This window comes from Neofelis nebulosa, chromosome 17, assembly GCF_028018385.1.
Source record: "Neofelis nebulosa isolate mNeoNeb1 chromosome 17, mNeoNeb1.pri, whole genome shotgun sequence".
NCBI lineage: Eukaryota > Metazoa > Chordata > Mammalia > Carnivora > Felidae > Neofelis > Neofelis nebulosa.
In genome coordinates, this window is record NC_080798.1 from 8,166,690 (window position 1) to 8,194,629 (window position 27,940).

The window sequence follows — 27,940 nt, forward strand, 5'->3', positions numbered from 1 at the left end:
GGCTCTGTACTGATAGTGTGGAAGCTGCTTGGGATTCTCTCTCTCTTCCTCTCTCTCCCTCTCTCCAAATAAATAAATACATTTCTTAAAAGTTAAAAAAAATAAAAATAAAAAATAAAGGAAAAGAATTGCCCATACCCAGGGCACAGCAGGGCGGCTGCTCCCAGGGTTACTTGAGGCAACGTGTGTCAGAGGCCAGGCCCCCCTGTGGCCGCTGTCTGAATTTGTTTGCCAGCTGCCCGGGCGACTCTCAGGCAGGCGGAGGAAGTTACACAACCAAGGTTGGGAAATCCAGCAGGGAAGGTCTGAGACCCTGTGTCAATACGCCCCAGGAGGCCGGCCAGTTTGCAGCCTGGGTAGACAGGCAAGCTGGCGCTGGGTTTCCAGCCCTCCCAGCTGGCCCTGGAGCCAACAATAGCTCCCTGGGCCTCCCGCAGTGCTGGAGGCCAGAGGAGAAAGGGACGCGGCCCCTCCACTCAACCCTAGACCTCAAAGTTCACGCGAACAATGAAAAGTCAGGCAGTCGCGGAAGGACTGAGGTCCACCTATATGCACTTATGGGCTGAATCGTGCCTGTTCCCCTACAAACAGATATGCTGACGTCCTAACCCCCAGGACCTCTCAGAATGTGACCTTATACGGGTACTGACTCAAGCGGATATAATTAAAGTCCAGATGAGATCGCAGTGGAGCAGGGTGGCCCCTGATCCAACACGACAGGTGTCTTTATAAACGGGGGAATCTGAACACACAGATGTGCACATGGGCAGAAGCCACGTGATGATGAAGGCAGAGATCGGGTGATGCTCCTATGTGCCAAGGAACACCGAAGACTGCCAGGAAACCACCAGAATCTGGGAGGGAGGCAGTGAACAAACAGATCCTCCCAGGACCAGGCGGCCCTGCCATCATCTCGATCTCAGACTGCTGGCCTCCAGAACCAGGAGACCAGCGGCTTCCGCTGTTTAAGGCGCTCGGGTTGTGCTTTGTCACAACAGCCCTAGCAAACAAATACAGTACCTCGGGGTGCCTGGGTGGCTCAGTCGGTCGAGCGGTCGAGCGTCTGACTCTGGATTTCACCTCAGGTCATGATCTCATGGCTCATGAGATCGAGCCCCGCATGGGGCTCTGCGCTTGAGAGCGCAGAGCCTGCTTGGGATTCTCTCTGCCCCTTCCCTGCTCATTCGCTCTCTCTCTCTCTCTCCCAAAACAAATAAATAAACATTAAAAAAAAAAGGAAGAAGAAAAGAAAAAGAAATTGGCCGCCCCAGCAACTCAGGCGGGTCTGTGGTTTTGCCGTAGCTTGCTTGTCCCCAGTTACGGTTCTCTGCTGTTCCCAAATCAATCCATTTTGTTAGCAACTGAGCCAACAGCTTTATTTTTGGGGTTAACACCCTGGGAACACCGGTCCTCACTCTCTCAGCTCCTCGGGCCTTTGCTCAGAGGCCACCGTCACTGTGTCCCCTTCCCGATCCCCTCCTTAAAGCTACACCTCCTCCCTCCTCCAGCCTCTGCCCCCCCCCCGCCCCCGGTTCTTTTTCCCAACCCGGGACTGACTGTCCAGGTTCCCCGCCTGCCCATGCGGCGCCCCAGCCCCACCTGCAGCCGGGGTTTGGGGCTCACTCACAGGTGATTTCCTCCGGGGTGAATCCCAGGACCCTCAGCGACTCCAGAGTCTCGTGGAAGAGTTCCCGCTCCTGGCCGGGAGGGGACGACGACCCGTTGGTCAGGAAGCGGTAGTGGGAGCAAGGCTCCAGGAGGAGGTCAGCTGCAGGGTGTCATGAGTGGAGGCCCAAGGTCAGGGGTGAGCCGCGGAGTCAGACTCACGTCCCGATGGCCACGATGGCCACCCCCGGGGCAAGCGTCGCTTCCCCACCGGGGACCTCAGTCTCCTCCTGTCCAATGAGTGAGGACCCTTCCCTCACGGTGGAGTGCACGCTTAGCACACATCAGACCCTTTCGTCTTCCCTCCTTCCGGAGAGACTGTCCAGTCCCGTAACTGCCCAGGGCAGGCAGGGGCTGCAGAAGCAATGAGGCCGCGGGGGCCTGAGTTAGCAGAAGCCGTGGGACAGTGGGGTTGGCAGCAGATGGCACGTGGGTCCTGGAGCCTGACAGAGGGGGGCCGGGAGGCAGCCAAGGCTACGGGCGAAGGAGCCAGCCTGAGAAGGAGCCTTGGGACAGTGGGGACCACTGTAAATGGGAGCCCCGGACTTTCTTCAGCCAGAGCGTGGGAGGAGCAAAGAGGAGACAGGGGGGAGCTCAGGCAGGAGGCGGCGTAGAGGGGACCCGTATCCACCGCCCAGCAGGAGCCTGACCTCAAGCAGGTGCCTGGCAAATTCTAGCGCCTCCCGTTTCCTCCTCCCGGGGCCCAGGGAAGCCAGACGCCCACCCGGGGCTCCCTCCCACGCCCCGTGAGCCCCTGCACTGACCCTTGAGCTGCTCTCCTGCGCCTCCCAGCAGCTGGTAGAAGATGTGGAAGCTGCACTCGTCCTTGGCTTGGCGGATGGCCCTCGACTTCTCCAGCAGGTCTGGGCGGCCAGGAGTCAAGTGCCACAGGGAAAGGGTGGTGACAGGCGGGGAGGCGAGCCCACACAGTGCCCTCGACCCACGCCGCTCCCCACTGCTCTCCTGTGAAACCGTGGAGCTGTTCACAGCCCAGGCCAGCGTCCTCGCCACTAACTGGAAGAATGGCCTCAGACCCGTCACTCAAGCACCGTGCCTTAGTTTCCTCATCTGTGCAACAGGCTGGACGCAACACGCAGGAATGAGCCGCTGCGAGGGCAGGTGCGTTATCGTGCATCAAACACCCAGAGCGGTGCCTGGCATGTAGTTAACCGCGACCAAGAATCTCTCTGTCCATTGTTTCCCTGCCAGCCTCAGTTTCCCCGTACAGATACGGGGGGCCATCGGCGCCTCCCTTCCAGGAAAGTCACATGGCACGTTCACACACTAAAAATTGGCAAGCCGCCCTAAAGTAAAATCAAACACCTGATAACGTGTTTGCCCCTCTGCGCCTCACGCTCATGGACCGCGAAGCACCTATTTCGAGGGACAGCAGTCACATAAGACCTACCTTGGGGAGCCCTGACCAAGGTCAGCTGCAAACCATTGACCAAAAGCCCTGGGTCGCTAACCTGCTCAGGTAAGAAGGAGATGACCCGGGGAAGGGATCCCCCAAGGCAGGGTAGGGTTGGGGGAGCACGCACCCCAAGCCTCAGTTTCCTTTTCTGTTAAATGGGATGATAGCCATATCTGGCTGGTATGGGTACAGAGAGAGGACCTGGGATCTCATAGGGTGAGCTCTCAGAGGAGAAACCCTCAAGAAATTTTGGTCGTGCTCGGGGCACCTGGGTGGCTCGGTCGGTTAAGCGTCCAACTCTTGGGTTTTGGCTCAGGTCATGATCTCATGGTTTCACGGGTTCGAGCCCCGCATTGGGCTCTGTGCTGATGGCGTGGAGCCTGCTTGGGACTCTCTCTCTCTCCCTCTCTCTCTGCCCCTCCCCGACTTGCGCTGTCTCTGTCTCTCTCAAAAGAAGTAAATAAACTTAAAAAAAAAATTCTGGTCATGGTGACGCTAGGGCTGAGGGGTCAGGTTGAGCCTGAGACCCACCTGATTGCTGATTGGCCTGGGGGTGGCGCCCCCCCCCCCCCCACCTCACCCTCCATGAACATCAACCCACAGGCTGGTCATTGGCCCCAAGGCAGAGGCAGCCATGCACTAGAGATCTGCCCAGAGGGGACAAAGAAAGTTTGTATCTGGAGGTGGGCAGAGAAGACAAATGTCCTTCTCCTCCCCCCACCCCCCACCAGGAACCACGGGGTCAGAGGAGGTACGAGATGGCGGGATGGATGGGGCAGGAAGAGCCGGGCACTCTAAGAACCTGCGTAAGCAGGAGCCTCGATGCTGAGGAGCAGTGGGCTGCAGGTGCCGGTAGCTCCAGGGGACCCGAGGCCAAAAGCCCCAGGAAGCTCCCAGTAACTCCCATAAGGACATTGCTAATTTGTTCCCATCATTAACTCCTAACGATGGCAGCTCGTTCTGGAATGCTTACCATGTGGTGGGTGCCATGCTACTAATTTGACCCCCATTGTCTTACAACCCTTCGAGGGCAGGTTCTTTGATCCTTCCCTGTGCACACAGGGGGAAACTGAGGCACAGAGCGGTCAAATAACATACCGTAGGTCCCACGGCTCAAAGTGGCAGAGCCAGAATGTGAACCCAGGTCGTTGTGATTTCTTTGCCCCTCCTCTTAAACGCTGCACTCCTGGAGCTCCTCTGTCTGATCGACACCTCACATGCGTTGTCGCACCTTGTGCATTGTGTGTGACTCCAGGGGGAGGAGACTCTGCCCTGGTCCCCCCCACACTTGCCCCAAGCACCTTCTCCCTTTGCTGGCTGTGCCCTGTGTCCTCTCTCTGCGGTAAAGCCGCGGCCAACCCACCGCCCCTGCCCTCCTCCCTCCACGGGGAGGCGCTGCACCGACGCCTACCCAAGGTTCCTTTCTCTTTCACAGAGGGGGAAACTGAGGCACCGTTTCTGAGCAGCGAGGAGCCAGGCTTCCCAGTGTGTGTGAACACCTGTTTCCTGCAAGCAGGGAGACCCCAAGGGCCACCCTCCCCGGCCGCCAGGTGCCCCTCGGGGGCTACGAGAGGATACAGGTCTCGATGTTGGCGCCCACGATGTACCCGGCCACGTCAAAGTTGATGCGGATGAATTTGCCCTGGGAAGGAAGGGGTTGGGAGTTAGCTGAGGGTCCTCCTGCCCCCCCTGAGGACCTGAACAGCACCCCTAACCCACACTCACCCCTCCCAGAACTAGGGCGGCATCTCAACTTTCTTTCTCCCTCCTCCTGAACCCCATCCCAATCATGAGGTCCCAACCAGGGGGTCCCTGGGGAAGCTAAGGTCCAGGCCCCTTTGACTGCTTTCCTCAGGCCCCAGCCCCCTCCTCCCTCAACCCAGGAATCCAGGCCCCCAGCCCCCTCCTCCCTCACACCCAGGAGTCCTGCCCCAGCCCCCTCCTCCCTCAGACCCTGGAGTCCTGACCCCCAGCCCCCTCCTCCCTCAGACCCTGGAGTCCTGACCCCCAGCCCCTCCTCCCTCAGACCTTGGAGTCCAGGCCCCCAGCCCCTCCTCCCTCAGACCCAGGAGTCCAGGCCCTCAGCCCCTCCTCCCTCAGACCCAGGAGTTCAGACTCCCAGCCCCTCCTCCCTCAGACCAGGAGTCCAAGCCCCCAGCCCCTCCTCCCTCAGACCCAGGAGTCCTGGCCCCCAGCCCCTCCCCCAGACCCAGGGGTCTAGGCCCTCAGCCCCCTCCTTCCTCAGACCCAGGAGTCCTGCCCCCAGCCCCCTCCTCCCTCAGACCCAGAAGTTCTGCTCCCAGCCCCTCCTCCCTCAGACCCAAGGGTCCTGTCCCAGCCCCCTCCTGCCTCAGATCCTGGAGTTCTGCCCCCAGCCCCTTCCTCCCTCAGACCCAGGAGTCCTGCCCCAGCCCCCTCCTCCCTCAGACCCTGGAGTCCTGACCCCCAGCCCCTCCTCCCTCAGACCCTGGAGTCCTGACCCCCAGCCCCTCCTCCCTCAGACCCTGGAGTCCTGACCCCCAGCCCCTCCTCCCTCAGACCCTGGAGTCCTGACCCCCAGCCCCTCCTCCCTCAGACCCAGGAGTTCAAACCCCAGCCCCTCTTCCTCAGACTCAGGGGTCCCGGCCGCCACCCCCTCCTCCCTCAGACCCAGCAGTCCAGTCCCTGGCCCCTCCTCCCTCAGACCCAGCAGTCCAGTCCCTGGCCCCTCCTCCCTCAGATCCAGCAGTCCAGTCCCTGGCCCCTCCTCCCTCAGACCCAGCAGTCCAGTCCCTGGCCCCTCCTCCCTCAGACCCAGCAGTCCAGTCCCTGGCCCCTCCTCCCTCAGACCCAGCAGTCCAGTCCCTGGCCCCTCCTCCCTCAGACCCAGCAGTCCAGTCCCTGGCCCCTCCTCCCTCAGACCCAGCAGTCCAGTCCCTGGCTCCTCCCTCAGACCTAGGAGTCTAGTTCCCGGCACCCTCCTCCCTCAGCCAGTCCACACCATCTTCCTTTCCCCTTTACCACCCCCTACACTCCTACCTCCCATCTCACTGACCCTGCAGCCAACTTGCGGCCTCCCTTCCCCCCACCCCCCGCCCCAGGCACTCACAAATCGGGAAGAGTTGTCATTCTTCACTGTCTTGGCATTGCCGAAGGCCTCTAGGATGGGGTTGGCCTGAAGAAGCTGGCGCTCCAGCTCACCCTGCGGGCGTGGGAGACAGCAGGTCAGTGAGGACCGCCCGGGGTAGGGGGCGCTGGCCCAGCTGTGGGGGGGGGGGGGGGGTCTGTGCTGCAACTGGCTGGGGCCTGCTTCCCCGATTGTTAAGGGAACAGGGAGAAACTCCGAGATACAAGGAGAAGTGGAAACATCACAAAACATAACGAAAGCCAGCTGCAGATCACAACGTGATCCCTTGAGAGGGACGCCTGAGGGGCTCAGTCGGTTAAGCGTCTGACTTTGGCTCAGGTCATGACCTCGAAGTTCCGGAGTTCGAGCCCCACATCGGGCTCTGTGCTGAAGCTCGGAGCCTGGACCCTGCTTCGGATTCTCTGTCTCCGTCTCTCTCTGCCCCTCCCCTACTCGTGCTCTGTGTCTCTGTCTCTCAAAAATAAATAAACATTAAAAATTAAAAAAAAAAAAAACCTAGGGGCGCCCGGTTGGTTCGGTCGGATAAGCATCCGACTCTCGGTTTCAGCCCCGGTCATGGTCTTATGGTTTTCACGAGTTCGAGCCCCGCGTCAGGCTGTGTGCTAACAGCAAGGAGCCTGCTTGGGATGCTCTCTCTTCCTCTCTCTCTGCCCGTCCCGCACTCACTCTGTCTCTCTCTCTCAAAATAAATAAATAAGAATTTTCTGGGGCGCCTGGGTGGCTCAGTCGGTTGGGCGTCCGACTTCGGCTCAGGTCACGATCTCACGGTCCGTGAGTTCGATCCCCGCATCGGGCTCTGGGCTGACAGCTCGGAGCCTGGAGCCTGCTTCAGCTTCTGTGTCTCCCTCTCTCTCTGCCCCTCCCCCGTTCATGCTCTCTCTCTCTCTCTCTCAAAAATAAACAAACGTTAAAAAAATTTTTTTTTTAATAAATAAATAAATAAATAAGAATTTTTTTATTTATTTATTTTTTTTTTGGGACAGAGAGAGACAGAGCGTGAATGGGGGAGGGGCAGAGAGAGAGGGAGACACAGAATAGGAAACAGGCTCCAGGCTCCGAGCCATCAGCCCAGAGCCCGACGCGGGGCTCGAACTCACGGACCGCGAGATCGTGACCTGGCTGAAGTCGGACGCTTAACCGACTGCGCCACCCAGGCGCCCCAATAAGAATTTTTTTAAAAAAGAAAAAAAGATCTGTACTGTCAATATGACGTGCTTCAAAGTCTGGCACATAGTAGGCATTCAAGAGGCGGTAGGTCCCTTCGAGCATTCGGGTCTGACTCTGAACATTCGAAAGAATTTTGACATCAACAAGCCGCGTGGGCCATGGTAGGGCCATACCACACCGGAGCATGGAACCCGGTGTGTGCCCCACGACAGCAGTGGGGAGCCCCGCATGTACACAGTGGGGCTGCATTAAGTGACGGCACACGGCCGGGCACGCACACAGAAACAGGAGCACGGCTCCCCGGTGGCCGGCGATGCCCTGGACCTGTCTGCCGGGAGGACGTGGGCGGGGCGGACCCGGGGGGCGGGGCACGAGGGCAGGACTTGAGGCGACTCCCGGCTACTCACATAAGACACGGTGATGGCAGCCTGAGGAAGCCACGGGACACGAGACACGGACCAGGACACAGACCGGGACGCGGCACATGGAACGTGGACAGACACACAGGTGAACCGGAGGTCCCGGGTGGCGGGCAGGGTGGGGAGAGATGTGAGGGGCTGCGAAACTGGGCACGTGGGGTCGGGTGGCCCGGGTTCGAATCCTCTCCAGCCCCTTCCTGGGAGCGTGACCTCCGACGACCAAGGCACCCCAGCCTCGCCCTCGGTTCCTCCTCTTTCACTCCGGAAAACGACACCCACTCACTGGAGCGTTGGGTTAACGTAAGAAGAGAGACGGGCACTACGTAGACGTTCCCTGCTGAAGTACACTGAGGACTGCAGGTGCTCAGGTCAGGCCCCACACGCAGTAGGTGCTCAAGACCATCAGCGCCTACCACGTGCCGGGTGCCGCTCCAAGGGCTAAGGGGGTCAAGAACCGGCCCTCGAATTTCCCTTTCCAGGCACACAGCAGGCGCGCAGGCAGCACGGGCAGCCGGTTGAAGGCTCCCAGCTGTGGCCCTCCACACGGGAGGCAGGGGATCATGGGGAAAGCAGAGACTGAGATGGAGGGGGCACTGGTGGTGGCAGGGTCCAGAGCGGGTCCCAAGGCAGGTAACTCACCGGTACGCCTGGCTCCTTCCTGCCCTTTGGGGACGATGCCACGTGGGCGAGGTACTGGATGACCTTCTTGGTGTTTTCTGTCTTCCCAGCCCCGGACTCCCCACTATGGGGGAGAACACAAGGGGGAAGCAAAAGGGTGGACCGTGGTGCCAGGTAAGACCTGCCCATTCCAAGCAGAGCCACACCCAGCCAGGACCCTGCCTCCTCCAGGAAGTCCTCCAGGATTACTCACGTGCAGAGAATGGACTGATCTTCACGATCTGGAAGAGACAGAGGGGGACAGGTCACCTGGAGGGTCTCTCTAGTGAGATTTTTGGTCCCTTATACCAAACCCTTTTCAAAGGGGGTAAGGAAGCCTTTTGCCCCCAAAAAGGGTTAAAAAAAATTTTTTTTTAATGTTTATTTATTTTTGAGGGAGAGAGAAAGAGAGAGAGAGAGAGCGCGCAAGCAGGGGAGGGGCAGGGAGAGAGGGAGACACAGAATCCGAAGCAGGCTCCGGGCTCTGAGCCGTCAGCACAGAGCCCGACGTGGGGCTCGAACCCAGGGACTGCGAGATCGTGACCTGAGTGGAAGCCGGATGCCCAACCGACTCAGCCACCCAGGCGCCCGCCCCCAAGAAGGGCTTTGGTGTGTGACACTCCTGGATTCTAATACCCTAGCCCAACTCAGCCTCTTGCCTGCTATGTGATGCTGGCAAAGTAGCTATCCCTCTCTCAGCCTCAGTCTCCTGACCCATCAAAAGGAGCCAACGAACTCCAACCGGAAAGAATGTCATTCCTTCAACAAACTTCAATTTGAGCCCCTGCGTGTGCCTTTGATATCCAACAGGCCACAACACAGCAGCAACTCCCCCAGCGCTCACCCTGCACCTGACACAACCCTTCAAGAAACGTGCACTGACTACCTACTGAGTGCCAGCCGCCTACGACAGTGGGAACTGGCAAGGTCCCTGCCCCCTCACACAGCTTCTGCTTGAGTGGGGACAAGAAGCACATAAAATAAAACCGAAGGTGATCTGACTGGTTAGTAATGCCCGCAGACATCCTTGATTGTCACAACCGGGAATCCTGTCAAGCACCCTACAATGCACGAGACGCCCCTATGTAAGGAATCATCCAGCCCCAAATGCCAATAGGGTGAGGAATAAGAAACCCTGGCGTAAAGAAATGACTGAGGGGTAGAGAGCCAGGAAGGCTTCCCCGAAGAGGTGGTGTTTCAGCTCAGCCCTACAGGACGAGGAAGTAGGGCAAGAGCATTCCAGGCAGAGGACACAGCCAGTGCAAAGGCCCTGTGGTGGGACCAAGCTGGAGATGTCTGAGAGACAGAAAGGAGGCCAGTGAGGCCGGGGGACAGGACAGAGCTGGAGATGGGTGCAGAGGGGTTTGGAGGCCATGGTTAAAGGCTCTGAATGGGGGGTGGCGCCTGGGTGGCTCAGTCAGTTAGGCATCCGACTCTTGGGTTTCAGCTCAGGTCATAATCTCACAGTTCATGAGTTTGAGCCCCACGTCAGACTCCACACTGACAGTGTGGGGTCTGCTTGGGATTTATTCTCTCTTTCTTTATCTCTCTCTCTCTGCCCTTCCCCTGCTCACACTCATTCTCTCTCTCAAAATAGATAAATAAACTTAAAAGAAAAAAAAAAAGATCTGGATGGTTTTTAAGCAGGACAGAAGGCCTCTATGTGGTTTTCAGCCAGAGGGAGAGCTGCATTCAGCCTGGTTTGGCAGCCATACAGACGTGGGTTCAAGGTCCAGCCTCCCCTCTGCCTAGTAACTCTGAGGTGCTCTGTGCCTCAGTTTTCCCATCTCAAAAACGGGGCTCAAATCTGCCCTGACATCACAGGGCTGTAGTCAGAACTCAGAGAGAACGTCCAAAAAGTTTCTACATACTAGCTGGTATAGATTGCTGCTTTGTGGCCTGTTTTGTGTCCAGGGCTGAGCCCTGGGGCCCAGGATCTCACTCTCGCATCTTTGAATCTCACACACCCAGCTCGAATTGTAGTTTGTTGAGTGAACCACGTTCTATTCAGCTGAGGTTTATCATCTCCATTTTACAGGTGAGGAAACTGAGATTCAGAGACGGGGAGCCACTTTGCCAGGGTCACACAGCAAGCAAGGGGCTGAGTTGGGGTGCGGAATCGGAACCCAGGCGGGTCACACGTTAACACCCACAGCACCCAGCCCAGGAGGAGGATGCGACACACAGCGTGACTTACAGGGAGGCGGAGGTTGGGGGCCCTCAGTTCAAGTCCCATCCCAGACACCCACCCACCACTGGACTGTAGGCAATGACCGCACCGCTCTGTGCCTCAGTTTCCCCATCTGGAAAGCAGGGATAACGAGCACACCTACGTCATGGGGTTGCTGTGAGATTTAAACCTGTTGATTCACGAAAAGTGCCTAGCACAGAGTAGCCACTCACCCTTACTTTATTGTACGTTGATTTATTCCCGAGACGTAATAACTAATATGTAATAATGGCTAAAAATTATTTTTAAAAGAAATGTAGAACAAATTAGGTGACATAACGAAAGGCAATCAGCGCTCCCGATGATTACATAGAAATTTATAATGCGAATACAAGAACATCGCATACGGATGCGTTCTATCACACAAAGCAGGCATGTGATATATCGGATATTACACCAGTGGATCTCAAACTTGGCTCCAGCATCAGAATCCCCAGAAGGAGCCCAGGAATCTTGTGCCAACACTGACCGCTGAGCCTCACCCCGAGAGTTTCTCTGACTTAGCAGGTCTGGAGTGGGGCCCAAGTTGGCAGGTCTGACAAGTGCCCAGGTGACGCTGATGCTGGTGGTGAGGGCACCACACTCCGAGAACCACTGCGTTATATAATATAAATGCGTTATTATAACACACGATAGAACGATGGCATGTAATAAATGATATAAGATACACAAGTGATATAAGGATATAAATGATGTAAGTATATAGGTACCATATAAATATCCTGCTGCATATTATTATACGTCAGTAAGACATACATTTTAAAATAGTGAATGTGCTTTATATAAACCAAATAGTTATTCAAATAAACTTACAATAAGTACATAATGGTTACATTATGTATAAGTCACGTGAATTATGTAATTTTGCCTGGACATCTTTTTTTTTCATTTTTAAAAATATTTTCTAGGGGCGCCTGGGTGGCTCAGTCGGTTGGGCGTCTGACTTCGGCTCAGGTCATGATCTCACGGTCCGTGAGTTCGAGCCCCGCATCGGGCTCTGTGCTGACAGCTCAGAGCCTGGAGCCTGTTTCACATTCTGTGTCTCCCTCTCTCTCTCTCTGACCTTCCCCCATTCATGCTCTGTCTCTGTCTCAAAAATGAATAAACGTTAAAAAAAATATATATATATATATTATATATATATATTTTCTAGGGGCGCCTGGGTGGCTCAGTCAGTTAAGCATCCCACTTCGGCTCAGGTCACAATCTCACAGCTCATAAGTTCGAGCCCCGCGTCGGGCTCTGTGCTGATGGCTCGGAACCTGGAGCCTGCCTCGGATTCTGTGTCCTCCTCTCTCTCTGCCCCTCCCCTGCTCGTGCTTTCTCTCGCTCTCTCAAAAATAAATAAACCATTAAAAATTTTTTAAAAATTTTGTAAATGTCTTACTTACTTTTGAAAGAGAGAGAGACACAGCATAAGCAGGGGAGGGACAGAGAGAGAGAGGGAGACACAGGATCCGAAGCAGGCTCAGAACTCGTGAACCATGAGATCATGACCTGAGCCGAAGTCAGACGCTTAACCGAGTCACCCCTGTGCCGCTGCCTAGACATCTTTGTGCAACCTGACCAGCTGTACACAGCAACCCCATGTTGCCCATCATCTATGGGACTGACATGAATTCCGTGGCAACGCAGATCATGTCCACGACATAAGTGTTGAATGAATGAACACCAAGAATCACTGTCTCAAGAGGAAATGTTGCAGAGGCCTGGATGAGCGAACACAGAGACAAATAAAAAGGGGGCCTGTCTGGTAGGACCAGAACTTGCCCGCTGAGCCCTCCATTTGTGTTTCCTCCTGCCCCACAAAGAAGCCTCACAGAGTCTGAAATTCTTAACCTGTCATCTTATTCTGACCCCCAGACCAGCCCCCCTTGGAAAGACATGTCCAGCAGTCCCAGCCCCACACTCACCCTGGAGCATGCTTCGGTAGGCCCCCTCTGTCACCGCATACACGTGGGGTGGTACTTCATGGCGCTTCTTGCCCCGGTACATCTCCACAATGGCCTCCGTATAGATGGGAAGTTGCTTGTATGGATTGATGACCACACAGAAAAGGCCAGAATACGTCTGCAATGGGCAAGAAAGGAGAGGGCTTCAGCTGCCTGCCTGAGGCCCAGAGGGCAGCATGGGACTGCCATGTGTGGTTGGGCACGTTGTGCACTGAACAAGGATATCCATCAGAGGGGTTGCCATTCACACCAGGAGAACGTGGATTCGAACTTTTGTTACAAAGACTTTCAGGCTGATGGTAGAAGAGGATCTTTCCAAATGGCACAAAAAGTGCTGTATGGATGATTCACCGTGAGAGAGAGTGTGGCCTTTACAGCCAGACTTGGCCAGACTTGGCTCACAGCCCATCACCGCCTGGACGCACACACACACAGAAAGCGACCGTGTGCCAGCTCATGTGCACCACCCTATATAATGGCGGGAGACTGAAAACGACCTGCCTTCATGTTCTTTTTTTTTTTTTTTTAACTAATTTATTTAAGTCATCTCTACCCCCGACTTGGGGCTCACACCCATGATCCCGAGATCAAGAGCTGCAGGTGCGTCCAGCTGACCCAGCATGCGTGTTCTTTCCATGGATTCCTAGGATGCTCTCGGTGTACAGATGGAGAATTCTCTCCAAAACATTATCGAATAAAGAAAACAAGGTGAGCGCTGTTTGCACCGAAAGAGGCAAAAGGGGAATAATTTGGATGTCTTTGTGCGCATGCGCATAAAACACCCTCAGAAGCCATCACAGTCTCTGCAGCTGAAACGGGACAGGGACAAGTCTGCGGTCTCTACTGAAAACAGACTCACAGGGCCTCGTACGCGACAGCCTTTGAGGCACACTCCCATTGGGGTTTGGAAATGCTAAGCGTCAGGTTCAAGGTGCGTGGAAATAAAGCTGCCATTTTTCTTGCGTCCAAGTTTACGGACGCCCCGAATTCGTCGTCACACCCGTGGGGGCCTGGGGTTCAGGGCCCCGTTAACGGGTTAAGAGCTTTTCCAGCTCACACAGAGCATCTGGTAGACGGGAGGCACTGAGGGCACAGAGAGGCGACAGGATGGCTAGAGAGCTGCCTGGCCACCTAGCTAGACCGACCCAGAGAGCTAGCCGGCGAAGCTAGCTGGAGTTGCCCACAAAATTAGCCAGACAGTTAGCTGCTCGGGGACCGGCTAGTTAACTATTAAGCCGCTGGGCTATTCAGCCAGCTAGCCAGCTACTTAGCTGCCTGGTACAAGGACTGCTTTAAGCTCAGACAGCTTCTCAGGGTGTGGCCACCACAGGCTGGCCCAGCTCCCCGGTGCCAACCTTTTAATGGTGGGAGGGTGGGTGGCCGGGCCGGGAGCAGAACAACCGGTTTGCTGGGTGTCTGCCCTCCCTGCCTTGAGCTCCCCTGTTCGCAGCAGAGGGCGGGGCGGCCGGACCACATTCCCTGGGAGGGTATCTCATGGCTCCTGGCGCCCCGGCCCCCACTCCCGGCTGGCAGAGGAACCCCCTCCCCACGCCACCCATCGGCTCACCGCAGCCCCCTCCTGCCAGCCACACCTCGTTGCCCGGGCGACACCCCTCCACCCGTGGCAACCCAAGCTGGCTGCCAAGGCCAGGGAGCAAAGGGCAGAGGCTGGGGCATGCAGAGCTGGGGACTCCCGGCAGAAGGGTCTGGAGCCCCGTGGCCCCAGCCCTCGGGGCTCTGAAGCGGACCAGCCCAGCAACTCTCCCTCCCCCCCCCCCCACCCCGTCTCTCTCCCCAGTCTCGGTCTCCTCCCCACCTCATTACAGAGGCTGTAGGGATTAAGGGAGATAATGAATAAAAACCAGCTGGCCCAAGGCGGGGCCCATAAAAGGCACTCCCAACGCAGGTCATGTTACCCATCCCGCCTGGGAGCTCCGAGCTCGCTCACACTTCCGAAGCCGAGTCATCCCGGGTTTCCAGCTGCGTGTGGCTGGCACATCAGAGGGATTTGCCCTCTCTGAGCCTCAGTCCCCAGGCCTGGGAAATGGGGGCGCGCGAGCGTGCGCGCACGCCAGTGGGGGAGGGGCAGGGAGAAAGAGACAGACAGACAGACATGGGGAGAACCGCAAGCAGGCTCTGATGCGGGGCTCGGACTCACGAACCGTGAGATCATGACCTGAGTCGAAACCAAGAGTCAGACGCTTAACCGACTGAGCCACCGGGGCGCCCCCACCACCTAGAAAGATTCGGAGGGAACCGCCACAGGGCATCTTCGGTGCCTCAAGGAGCAGGGAGCACAGCGTGTGCTCCCCACGCCCAAAGCATCCCAGCAAAGGGACTGAGACACTCAGCGACTCAAAGCCAAATAACGTTATTAGTGGCCGAAACCGGGTTTCTGGCGCCCCGGACACCTCACTCTCCACCGGGCGACACCGCCTTCCCCATCACCGGTCAGCCGCTAAGCACATATTTACAAAGCGGGGGCCCGAAGGCAGGACCTCCAGCATCTTCTGGCTGGCGCCCTGAGCAAGCGCCTGGAGCTTTCTGGGTCTCACTTTCTCATCACACGAGGACAGGAACAGCACTACCCACATACGGCTGCTGGGAACCGTCCGCAGGTTCACGTTGCACGAGTGGGGCACAGCAAGGGCCCCGGGCGCCCTGTGCGGGCGCAATACGTTAGCTGCTCACTACTGCCGGGCCAACGGCCTCTCCTCTCCAAGATGTGGGAATAGTTGCTAATTCCTACCTTGCAGCCCTGGGCAAGGGGGCCGGGGGGCGGGTCAGCAAGATCACATCAGAAAGTTTAGAACAGGGAAAGCAGGCATTCACTAAGTGCTAATGATTATTATTAAGGCCCAATTAGCTTCCTGTCTAGTCTTCTGGAATCTTCCATGTCACTTCCATTTGTGAGATCCAGAGCAGAGGTCTCTTTCCCAGGGCTTGCGAGAGCAAGGGAGGACTCAGCAGGGGCCAGTGCGGCCTGGAGAAGGTGCCAACGCCATCCAGGGTCAGACAGCCCTCGATTCAAAGCCCGTGCCCGTCACTACAAGTGGAGGGGCCTGAGCCAGCCACTGGCTCTCACAGCCTCAGTTCCCTCCTTCCTAAATGGGAGTCTGACTTCATAAAAATACTCTGATCTTGGGGCGCCTGGGTGGCTCAGTCGGTTAAGCATCCAACTTCAGCTCAGGTCATGATCTCACGGTCTGTGGGTTCGAGCCCCGCGTTGGGCTCTGTGCCGGCAGCTCAGAGCCTGGATCCTGCTGTGGATTCTGTGTCTCCCTCTCTCTCTGACCCTCCCCCGTTCATGCTCTGTCTCCCTCTGTCTCAAAAATAAATAAACATTAAAAAAAATTTTTAAAAAAACAAACACCTCTGATCTTGTGCTTTGTGACCTTTAACAGGGTGGATATTGGGGCCTCTTTATTTATTTACAATATATACTATCTATACTAAATATATTTATATTATAATATTATAGTATAATATTTATACATAAATATTAATGTTTATAATATTTTGACATATGTCACTCCTGATGTCAATGTCCTTTCATCACTCTCCTTAAAGTTTTGTTTTTGGGGGCATCTGGATGGCTCAGTCGGTTGAGTGTCCAACTTCAGATCAGGTCATGATCTCACGGTTCGTGGGTTTGAGCCCCACATCGGGCTCTGTCCTGACAGCTCAGAGCCTAGAACCTGCATCAGATTCTGGGTCTCCCTCTCTCTCTGCCCCTCCCCTGCTGGCGCTTTGTCTCTGTCCTTAAAAATAAATAAATGTAAAAAAAAAAAAATTTTTTTTTAAGTTTTGTTGTTGTTTTTAATATAAAACCAGCACTGTTCCTTTCGAGGTGTTAGCTAGGAATTTAATGATTTTTCTTGGTGGAGGGGGGCACACCAAGGCGGTGAGACCACAGTCCTGTAAGCAGATGTTTGGAATACCACTCTGGGGCCAGCCGCCTGGGTTCAAATCCGGACCTGACTCCTTCCTATCTAGGTGACCCAGGACCCAAGTCACTTGACATTCCTGAACATCAGGTGATAACAACAGTCCCCCACCCAGGGGTGCGCTGATAACCCAGTCAGCACTTAGAACAGCACTTGGCACATGGTAAGTGTTCAGTAAATATTTGCTAGCCACCATTATTATTATTTTTCGTTATTATTGTCGACATTCTTTGTCAATCTCTTTAATCCTGTTTGCTCTAATAACGCTCTGACTGCCCATTAGAACCACCCTGGAAGCTTATTAAAGAGACCAACGGCCTTGTCACAGCCCCAGAAAGGCTGATTTACACGGGGGATGGGGCTCAGGTGCTATATTTTCAAAAAATTCCCCACATGATTCTAAGGCAAAGACAGGCTTAAGAACCACTCCCCTACTCCTCCTATCCGCTGTGAAGACGACATCATGGGAGGTAGTAAATTCTCCATAGTCAACCTCACTATCATCAACTCCACCTGTATCTTTTTTTCTCAAGTTTATTTATTTATTCCTGAGAGAGAGAGAGAGAGAGAGAGAGACAGCGCAAGCAGGGGAGGGGCAGAGAGAGAGAGAATCCCAAGTAGGCTCTGCGCTGTTCCCACAGAGCCCCATGTGGGACGTGAACTCACGAACTGTGAGATCATGACCTGAGCTAAAATCGAGTCAGATGCTTAACCGACTGAGCCACCCAGACGCCCTAATATTATCTTTATCTTAAGAGGCACCAGAGCAAAGGGATGGAGCCTGGAGCCAGACTACCCAGGTCTGCCATGTCTAACTGGGTGACCTTGGTCAAGGGACTTGACCGTTCTGTGCCTCAGTGTTTGTTTGTTTTTTAATCTGTAAAACGGGGACGACATGCTTTATAATTGTGAAAGTGTATGGAGACAATATAGGTAAGAGTGCCTAGTACATGCTTAACAAATGTCAGCTTTTACTGTTATTAAATCTCTCGGGGCCTCAGTTTCCTTTCAGATAAAAGGGGCTTAATAATAGCCTCTCCTCTGTGCGAAGTGAGAGGGAGTGAATTAACACATGGAAGGCGGTCAGCGCAGAGCCTGACCTGCCGGTTTCCATACTCGGGGGTTGTTATCCATTATTACAGACCCACATCCCTTTCTCAAAATCCTCTGGATGTGTTATATTTGCGAATTCGGAATTTTTTTTTTACACTTGAGGAAAACAGTAAAGTGCGGGGCATGTACTGTATAATATTCCGGGCCACGCCCAATGGGGTCGGAGGCAGTTCCCCCGGCCCAGTAAATTGTAATTTGGCAACCGCGCGGGATGCCCCTTAGAAATCGCCCAGTGTCAGTCGAGTCCAGTCGGGTGCTGACACCCAGCTCCTCCGCCCCCCCCCCCAGCACCGCCCTCCCCGCAGGAGGCCACTCACGTAGATGAGGCCCGAGTAGTATCGCTCCCGGAGGTTGTGCAGCACCGAGGCCTCGTTGAGACACGTGAGCTCGGCCATGTCCTCCGCCTTGCTGAACTTGGGCGGGTTCATGCGCTGGATCTGGTCCCGCGGCAGCCGCAGCCGCCGCCCGCTCTCCGCCAGCTCCACCTCGGCCTCCTCCTCGCCCTCGTCCCGCAGCGCCGCCGCCTCGAACCCGTGCAGCTCCGAAGGCACCCACACCAGGCGCCGCGCCGTCCACTCCACCTGCGGCGAGGTGCCCGCGCCCCCGGGCCCGCCACCCACGCCCGGCCCACGGGGCGTGAACAGGTACGGCTGGGCGGCCTCCGGCACGGGGCTGGGCCTGGGGGCCGCCTTCCGCCCAGGCACGGACAAGGTCACCGCGGCCATGGTCTGCAGGGGAGAGAAGAGAGTGGAGTCAGGTGGGGCTCCATCCCCAGCCCGGGCCGCTCCCGCCCCAGGCCGTCTCCACTGCCTTTCTTCGCCCGACCTCTTTTTACACATCTGCAAAATGGGCCCAAAGATCTCCTTTACTAATTCCATTCATTCATTTAATAATTATCTAACGAGCCTGGCTGAGCCAGGCACCATTCAAAGCCTTAGCAAAGGATTCTGCCTACATTAATAACGCCTCTACCTTCCCGCCCTGTGCTGTCTGTCCAGTGTGGGAGCCACTGGGCTCGCCTCCTGGGCACTTAAAATGGAGAATCCAAACTGAGATAGGGTCCTAAGTATAAGACGCAGGGCGGATTTCCAAGACGTGGTACCACAAAATAATCGTTAGTATTTTTTATATTTGATGACTGCTATACTGCAATGATAATTATTTTGAATACACTCGGTTAAATAAATATATCATTAATGTCACTTGTTCCTTTTGAGGGTTTCCTCAAAAACTCAAAAGACTTTTTTGCTTTTAGAGAAAGAGAGTGCGCAGGGGAGAGAAAGGGAGAGAGAATCTTAAGCAGGCTTCATGCCCAGCGCAGAGCCTGATGCGGGGCTCGATCCCACAACCCTGGGATGATGACCTGAGCTGAAATCAAGAGTCAGACACTCAATCGACTGAGCCACCCAGGTGACCCCCAGTTGGTGTGGTTTTTTTTTTTTTTCGTTTTTAATGTGGCAACTAGAAAATACTAAATTACATATTTGGCCTGTATTGTATTTCTATTGGATAGGGCTGCTCTAATCCCAGGAGGCAGATAAAAAGATAAATAAGTAAATTATATAGTATGTTAAATGTGATAAGTGTCAAGGAGAAAAATAAAGCAGGAAACAGGAGATGTGAGGATTGAGGGGTGCTGCAGTTTTAATTGCCCAGGGAAGGCTTCTCTGATGTGGTATTTGAATAAAGACCTGAGGGAGATGAAGGGATGAGCCATGGGAATGTCAAGAGGTAAAGCATTCCAGGCTGGGAGAAGAGCCAGTGCAAAGGCCCTGAGGCAGGAGTGTGCCTATGTGTCTACGGCATTGTAAGAAGCCAGTGTGGCTGGAGCCGAGTAAACAGGGGGGAGAAGGCAGTAGGGGAGGTAACAAGGGGGACCAAGAGGGCCAGACCGGGTCATGATGAGGACATCAACCTCTTAGGTGTAAGCCCTAGGAAAGTGTCAATCTGATTTCTGTCACGCAGGTTCCCCAACCACCTGTGGTCTACCCCACAACTGCAGAACAGACTCAAATCTCATGCTTTAGTAATCCATGCCCTGCTTCCTGGCAACCCAGCTTCCTTTTCTTTAGGATGGGGAGAGAGGCCCCATTCATTCACTTCTCCATTCACTCAACATTCCCTGAGGCTGTCTGGGGACCCAAAGAGGTTTCCCATGGGGCCCTGCCTTGAGGAGCTTCTGCAGCCAGTGTGAGCGCTGAGCCGATGAGCCGTGGTGGAGACACTGGGTGAGCCAGAACGTGCTAGACCCTCCCTGCCCTCAAAGGGCACACAGATCAGCGGTGAATAGACCACAGCAATTCCAGGGCGGTCTAAGCACCAGTCGGGAAAAACACCCTCCCTGTCCCTGAAGACGTCTGCCTCTTCTCTTCCACCACCTCAAACGCCCGCATCACTGCCCCGCCACTCCAGTCACCGGAATTCTCGAGCATTTGTCTCCCCATCTCAGTGTTTCTGCCTCTGCCCATCAGGCCCCCCACCTCCAACATTCCCCTGGAGAAGTGCCTCCAAACAGCCAATTCCTTTTTTTTTTTTTTTTTTTTTTTTTTTTTTGAGAGAGAGAGAGATTGCAAGAGTGGGGAAGAGGGGCAGAGGGAGAGAGAGAATCTTAAAGCCATGCTCAGCACGGAGCTCAACACGGGACTCAATCCCACGACCCTGAGATCATGACCTGAGCCCAAATCAGGAGTCGGACGCTCCACCAACTGAGCCACCTGGGTGCCCCATCACCCGGACCCCCCCCCCACACACACACACACACTCCTCGGGCCTGATGCTCTCAGGCCTCAAACCAAGGGTCCCCACAGTCAAGCAGCAGGGTTCTACCACACTCCACGCCACAGACCCCCCAATTGCCAAGGCTAATCCCGGGCCTCCGGTGAGGCCCTGATCCACCCAGAGCCAAGTCCCATCCCTGGGACTTTGCCCCTACCCTCACCCTACCCCACCCACCCACTGCTCCCTCCCATCTGCGACCTTTGACCAGGAAAGGTTTGGGAGTTTTTGTAATCCTCCAGTCCTAGGCCTCCCCTCCCTACAGCCAGCAGTCTGGGCCCCCAGTCCCTCCTCCCTGGGACCCATGAGCCCGGGGGCCCCTCACCTCACTGCAGCCAGGCTAGAGGTGAGGATGATGGGACATCCAAATTCTGAGCCCCGACAACAGCCCCGGTGAGGAATGCCGGCAGGCCTTGGCTCGGAATAGCCGAGCCCCTCCGGCAGCCCCGCCCTCGTGAGCCGGCAGGAACACCTTTGCCAAGGCTCATTACTGTCACCAAGGCAGGTGCTTTCACCTGCCCTGGGAGGGGCAAAGACTGCTGGGCTGGAAAAGGAAAAGGAGCCAGGTATCCGCCCCTGGGGCAGGGGCTGGGCCCTTGGCATCCAGCCCTCTGACCTCAGCCTAGTGATAGTTTTGGAGTACCCTCATTGCCAGACCCGGAAATCCGGGCCCCCAGCTCTCCTCCCTCAGACCCAGGGGTCCGGGCCCCCAGCCCCCTCCTCCCTCAGACCCAGGGGTCCGGGCCCCCAGCCCCTTCCTCCCCCAGACCCAGGAGTCCGGACTCCCAGCCCCCTCCTCCCACAGACCCAGGAGTCTGGGCCCCAGCAGCTCCCCCCTCAGACCCAGGAACCCGAGCCCCCAGGCCCCTCCTTCCTCAAGACTAGGAGTCCAGTTCCCCAGACTCAGTGTTCCTGGCCCCAGTGCCTTTCTCCCTCAAGATCTAGGAGTCCAGTTCCCAGTGCTGTCCTCACTCAGACCCGGGATTCCTGGCCCCCAACTCCCCTCCTCTGATCCAGGAATCCGAGCGCCCAACCCCCATTTCCCCGAGACCCAAGCGCCCTTGTGGCCGCCCCTTCAACCCCCGGGTCCTCTGCGCTACCTGGGGCCGCCGGCCGGTGCGGGGCCGGTGCGGGAATCGGGAAGATGGGGAGGGGGCACGGGAATCCCCAGGCCGCTTGAGCTCTCAGGTGCAACTACCTCCGCGGTCCAGCGCGGGGCGGGGCCACGTCGCGTCACCGGGAGGGAGCCCGGCTCTGATGTCACCCAGCACCTGCCCGGCTGGGAAGGGGGCGGGTCCTGGAGCTGCAGGGCCTTTCACCGGGGGGAGGGGGGGGGAGGGGGTGATGGGCGGGGGGAGGTGGGAGGGAAGAGGAGGCGGAGATGAGATTGTTGCCAGGTGGGCGGTGGCGGCCGCCGCGGCGGCACCATGAGCCCCTCCTCCTCCTGGCAAAAGTCAAGGGCCGGTGGGGCGGAGAAGCCTCCGCGGTTCGAATCCCGCTCAAGCTACTTGGACCTCCGCTTTCCTCTCTGTGAATTGTGGCCAATGAAATAAGATGATGTGGGAGAAAATGCCCCCAGCCCAGTGTTTAATCAAGCAGTGCCTCACGACAACATTTAATCTTTCTGAGCCTCAGTTTCCCCAACCCCGGACAACACAATCCACAGAGAGGATTAGGTGTATCGAAGAAGACCACGGTGTTACTCCGGCCTCTGGAGCTCCTTTCTTCTCGTGGGCGAAAGGAGGACTCAATAGTGGTAAGCGCATCTACTCTGCGCCGGTGTTTTTCTGCTCTCAGAACATCTCTCCGAGTTTTAATTCATAGAATGATCACAAAAACCAATACGATAGCGGGGCGCCTGGGTGGCTCAGTCGGTTAAGCGTCTGACTTTGGCTCCGGTCATGCACGATCTCACGGTTTGTGAGTTCAAGCCCCGCGTTGGGCTCTATGCTGACAGCTTGGAGTCTGGAACCTGCTTCGGATTCTGTGCCTCCCTTTCTCTCTGCCCCTCCCCCACTTGCACTGTCTCTCTCAAAATAAATAAATAACATTTTAAAATTTTTTAAAAAATACAATAGGGACGCTCAGGATCCTCATTTGTCCAATGGGGAAATCGAGGCACGGAGAAGGGAAGTAACGCGAGGAAGGTCACACAGTCACACAGAGGGAGAGTTGGGACTCAGGCTCACCCGTTTTCTTTCTTCCTCAAGAGGAATTTGGAGAGAACGGGTAGTGGGTACTCTCAGAGATCAATGTCTTCCTCCTCGTTGGTGAAATCTCTTGAACCTGCTTCCCCATCTACGCCATAGGGACCACAGCTTTTCCTTAGGGGACTACTGTGAGATTAAAAAGGTTAAGGGGCCCAGCACACAGTTGGCCTCCAAAGTGTTATTCTTAACCCTTCTCCGTGCAACCACCGCCTCTGTCCAGCTTCAGTTTTCCCTCCCTGTAAAATGGGTACAATATAACCCATCTCGAGTTACTATAATTTTTTAGTTGTAAAAAATAAAAGCGTCCAAGTACATCATAAGTGCTCAAATATGTCTTTCCCTACCCCTCTGCCTCTGCCAGTCATGACCCCTGCCTCTGGTCCGCAGATTTTACACGTGAAAACAGAGACACTGTCATCTGGGGGCGGAGGAGTGAAGGCGATGACTCAGGTATTAGGGCGTCCAAGGTCCCTAAGCGAGCCTCAGTTTCCCCTCCTGCGGAATAGGCCTGGAGCCTCCAGCGAGGACCCAGACCCGGCCTTACACATAGTAGGAACTCGAGTTGGGGGCGGGGGGAGTGTAGACTCCCCGCCCCGCCCCCCGCCCCCCCCCCCCCGCCACCGTCCCGCTGCGCGCCCAAGGTGAGTGGCCGCGTCACCGCCTCTCCCCCGCCGCCCGCACCGCCTTCGGGGCCCGTATCCGAAGCCCCTAGGCTCCAGCCTCCCCGGGCCCAGCCCTGCTCTGCCGCCTCCGGCGGGCAGCGGGCCCCGGGCACTCACCGGCTTCCAGGGCCGTCCGAGGCTTCGGCCTGGGGAGAAAGAGGGGCGGGCCCGCCAGGAAAGCCCCGCCCACACGAGCGCAGCTGGGGCCAATCGGCGCCCGCTGCGACAAGCTACGGCCCCGCCCGTAGGGGACGCTCCCGCCAATCAAGAGGAGCGGCTGGCTGACCGGGCCAATCAGAAGTTGTCGGAGTGTGCCAGCCGTGGGAAAAGCAGGGCGCCGGAGTGCGGAGCCAGGCGGCGCGGTCGTGGGCAGGACCCCAGGCCTGACGGGCAGGGAAGGCGACCAATGGCGATCTGTGGGGGGCGGCTGGGGGCGGGAGGCCCAAGGGATACGGGTGAATGCGCCGCTTTGTACGCGCTGCATGAATGGGGGCCTTTGTGAGAGTTGGCGTAGGGGGGGTTGGCGGCTGGAGGCCGGAATGCCTGGGTCCCCCGGGAGCCGGCGGGCAGGAGAGACAGGAGAGAGAATTCACTGTTGTCGAATCCCCACCGCGTACCAGGCACTCTCCCAGGCTCTCACCCACCAGGGAGGTGTGGGCGATACCGTCAGGAATAATAATGATCATTTATTGAGTGTCCGATGTATGCCAGGAGCTGTGCTAAGCGCTTTACCTGCATGATCTCATTTAATCCTTACAACTACTGCTTGGAATTAAGATCTTCATCTTCCAGATGAGGTAAACCGAAGCTTAGAAAGAGGGTGTTAATTGCCGAAAATCATGCAGCTGGCAAGTCTCAGAGCAAGGACTCTGATCCCGCCAAATCTGACTCCAGAACTTGTGTTCTTTTTTTTTTTTTTTTGTAACGTGTATTTATTTTGAGAGAGACAGAGAGTGAGAGAGAAAGAACGAGTGGGAGAGGGGCAAAGAGAGAGGGAGAGAGAGAATCCCAAGCAGGCTCCCGCTATCGGCGCAGACCCAGATGCCAGGCTCGAACTCATGAACAATGAGATCGAGAGGTGAGAGGAAACCAAGAGAGGGAGCCACCCAGACGTCCCCAGCACTTGTGTTCTTAATTAATCACCATGCTACAGCCAAATGGTGGTTAATGCTTCCCAATTTACAGATGGGAAAACTGAGGCTCAGGGAGAGGCAGGTGAGTTCCCAAGGTCACAAAGCAAAGGCCCGGCGAACCCACAAGGTGGAGCCCGCGACTGAAGCCAGCCTGTTGCGGGAGAGCCCTGGACCATTGGTTTTTGAGCAGTGTCCTCATTTCACAGGTGTGCACTGAGACTCCAGGAGGAGTGAGCAGCTAGGGTGGCAGCTAGGGTGGCAGCTAGGGTGGCAGCAGGGGCCTGCTCATGAACCAAGCACCAGTCAGCCTGGCTCCGTTGTTCAACAGCTGTGTGGGCTTGGGCCTGCTGCCGGCTTTTTTTTTTTTTTTTTTTTTTTTGACGTTCACTGATTTCTGCATCTGTAAAATGGGATGATGTCTCCCTGCCTCTCCTCTTGCCCACCCCCCCCAATCACACACACACACACACACACACACACACACACACACACAGACTACTGCCAATGGGATCCTGTCGAGCTCTATTCAGACAGCACCCCTCCTCTGCTCAGAAACGTGTGCTTCATGGCTCCATCTCAAAGTAAAAGCCGTTCTCACCGTGACTCACTGGGTGATGTGTTCCCTGGGGCTCTGTCTGATCTCATCTCCCTTTCCTCTCCCTGTCACTCCTCTCCGGTGGCACTGGCCTCCTGGGTGTTCCTCAATTCTAAATTTTTTTTTTCAACGTTTTTTATTTATTTTTGGGACAGAGAGAGAGCATGAACGGGGAAGGGGCAGAGAGAGAGGGAGACACAGAATCGGAAACAGGCTCCAGGCTCCGAGCCATCAACCCAGAGCCTGACGCGGGGCTCGAACTCACGGACCGCGAGATCGTGACCTGGTTGAAGTCGGACGCTTAACCGACTGCGCCACCCAGGCGCCCCTCCTCAATTCTATACACACTCCTTATGCGTGGTCCTGCCTCAGGGCCTTTGCATTTGCTGTGTCTTCCATCAGGAACTCTGTTCCCCCCAGATTCTGCATGGCTGTCTGCCTCTCCTATTGCCAGCTCTCCTCCAATGTCATCTGCTCTGGAAGGCCTGTCCTGACCATTCTATATAAACTGATCCCCTTCATCACTCTCTCCCCTGACCTTGCTTTGTTTTTCCTCGAAGCGCTGGAAGTATTTATGTGCTTATCTATTTATCATCTTGTCTCCTCACTAGAATATAGGTCCCGAGAGGGCAAGGATCTTTGTTTTGTTCAGTGCTGGATCGTCAGGGCCAGGCACACAGTAGGCACTCAGTGAGTTTCTGTTGAGTCAATAGTAACAAATCCTTGTATTATATGAATGAGTTAATGCGTGCAAAGAGCTTACCGTGGACCAGACATCAGGGAAAGGCTGAATAAACAATGATTATTATGAGAGTTGTGATCTGCTGCCCTATAAACCCTTCTGATAGCATGCAGGAGGGAAACAACGCAGCTAGAGAAAGTCTACCACAAGGGAAAGAAGCCAGAGAAAGGGAAAGGTTGAGAGGTAAGAGATGGGGAACAAAGACACAGGAGGAGAGAGATGGAGTTGGGTTGGGGGCAGAAACAGGTGCAAGTGTCCGTCTCCCACTGCATTTGCCCAGCAAGGCGAGCCCTTGTGGGCAAGAAGCTTTGAGATTGCTGTGTTCACTGACTACTCTTTGCAGACAGAGAAACTGAATTCCAGGGAGGGAAGGACTTTTCCGAGGGCCCCAAACTGATAATACAGCTCACATGTCTAAGGCCTGATTGCGTGCTGGGAATGTGCCCACCATTATCTCAGTGCATCCTCATCCGGGTCCTGTGAGGTTGGCACTGTCATTACCCCACTGCACAGGCCAGCAACATGCCTAGGGTCCCCTGGCTGCTCCTGGTGGCAGATCTGGGCTTAGATTGCAGGAGATCAGACCCCTGAGTCTGTGCGGCTAACCAAGACAGAGCTGAGACCCCTGTTACTCCGACTGAAGTGTTCTCCATGAAAGCCTCCTGCAGTGAAGATAACGGGAGTTGGGGGCGCCCAGGCGGCTCAGGCGGTCAAGCATCCGACTTCGGCTCAGGTTGTGATCTCACAGTTTGTGAGTTCAAGCCCCGCATGGGACTCAGCACTGGCAGTGTGGGGCCTGCTTGGGAATCTCACTCTCTCCTCTCTCCCTGCCTCTCCCCCACTCATGCTTGTTCTCCCTCTCTCAAAATAAATGGATAAACTTAAATATATATATATATATATATATATATATATATATATATATAACACGAGCTGCTATTTATTGAGTGCCAACTGTGTGCCAGACATTGCGCCCTTTGTGTGTATTAACTCATTGGATTCTCTCAACAATTCTGTGAAATGGATACTTTTATTATCCTCATTGGACTGATAGAAAACTAAGGCTAAAGCCCATGAAATCCCATGTCCTTGAGGGCACCAGGGAAGAGTGTGTGAACTAGGACACAACAGAAACTCGAACAGGAAAGAAGGCTCTGGCACGCCCCCATTCTAGCCACACTCTGCCTGGTAACTGGTGATGTCATCAGTGCCGGCTAGGGTTAAATCTACTTGGCAACTGGTGATGTCATCATTCCCACCGAGGGGGAAGCAGGAGACGTCATTACTTCTGCTCAATCTATGGGGTAACTGATGATATCGATGACTGGTGATATTGAGCTTCCTTTTGCTGAGGGTGTTCTATGAGACGGATGACTGTGCTAAGCACTTTTTTTTTTTTTAATTTTTTTTTTCAACCTTTTTTATTTATTTTTGGGACAGAGAGAGACAGAGCATGAACGGGGAAGGGGCAGAGAGAGAGGGAGACACACAGAATTGGAAACAGGCTCCAGGCTCCGAGCCATCAGCCCAGAGCCTGACGCGGGGCTCGAACTCACAGACCGCGAGATCGTGACCTGGCTGAAGTCGGACGCTTAACCGACTGCGCCACCCAGGCGCCCCTGTGCTAAGCACTTTAATCGTTGGGGTAAGATATCTAGCACTTACTGTTTTCCAGGCACGGTGCTACCCCCTTTATGAGTCTTGAACTCCAAGGGGTAGGTACTGGTGTCAGGCCCATTTTACAGATGAGGACACTGAGAGAAAGCTGCCCAAGTGTGCACAGCTAGAAAGCATCAGAGCCCAGATTTGAACCCAGGCAGTCTGGCTCCAAAGCAGGGAATGTGGATCACTACATGAAACCACCAGAGAGTGACTGAGACCCGGGAAACCAGTTCAAAGCCCTCCATCTGTCCTCTATCCCAAGTCGGCTACAGAAGGTCCTCAGGATAAAGCCCCAAACTCATTCTCTTGGCGGTCAAGGCATCTCCACCATCCACCCATCCCTTCACCCCAGGCACGGGAATCGTCCCCATTAAGTTGTGAGCCCAAAGCTGTCAGGGGCCAGGTCTGACTCCTCTGTGGGTGCAGCATAAGCTGTAATAGAGAGGGAACTCAGGAAATCGGGGTGGACG

General features: G+C 55.4%; 1 protein-coding gene across 7 annotated transcripts in view; it reads right to left on the minus strand.

Annotated features, from left to right (window-relative positions):
* MYH14 (myosin heavy chain 14) overlaps positions 1–27,940 on the minus strand; it is a 104,372-nt gene that overhangs the window by 67,868 nt on the left and 8,564 nt on the right. For 2 of the 7 annotated variants that reach the window (XM_058708294.1, XM_058708301.1), the window contains exons 2-10: positions 18,009–18,419; positions 12,593–12,749; positions 8,664–8,691; positions 8,432–8,534; positions 7,781–7,801; positions 6,168–6,260; positions 4,658–4,721; positions 2,430–2,528; positions 1,628–1,768 (exon numbers count right to left, since the gene is read on the minus strand). In XM_058708294.1, coding sequence (XP_058564277.1) covers positions 1,628–1,768; positions 2,430–2,528; positions 4,658–4,721; positions 6,168–6,260; positions 7,781–7,801; positions 8,432–8,534; positions 8,664–8,691; positions 12,593–12,749; positions 18,009–18,419 — 1,117 coding nt within the window. Of the gene's footprint in view, positions 1–1,627; positions 1,769–2,429; positions 2,529–4,657; positions 4,722–6,167; positions 6,261–7,780; positions 7,802–8,431; positions 8,535–8,663; positions 8,692–12,592; positions 12,750–18,008; positions 18,420–20,791; positions 20,909–21,566; positions 21,699–22,655; positions 23,186–23,455; positions 23,509–27,940 lie in introns of those variants that run through there. The other 5 variants (XM_058708299.1, XM_058708298.1, XM_058708297.1 and 2 more) reach the window with 5 other exon arrangements.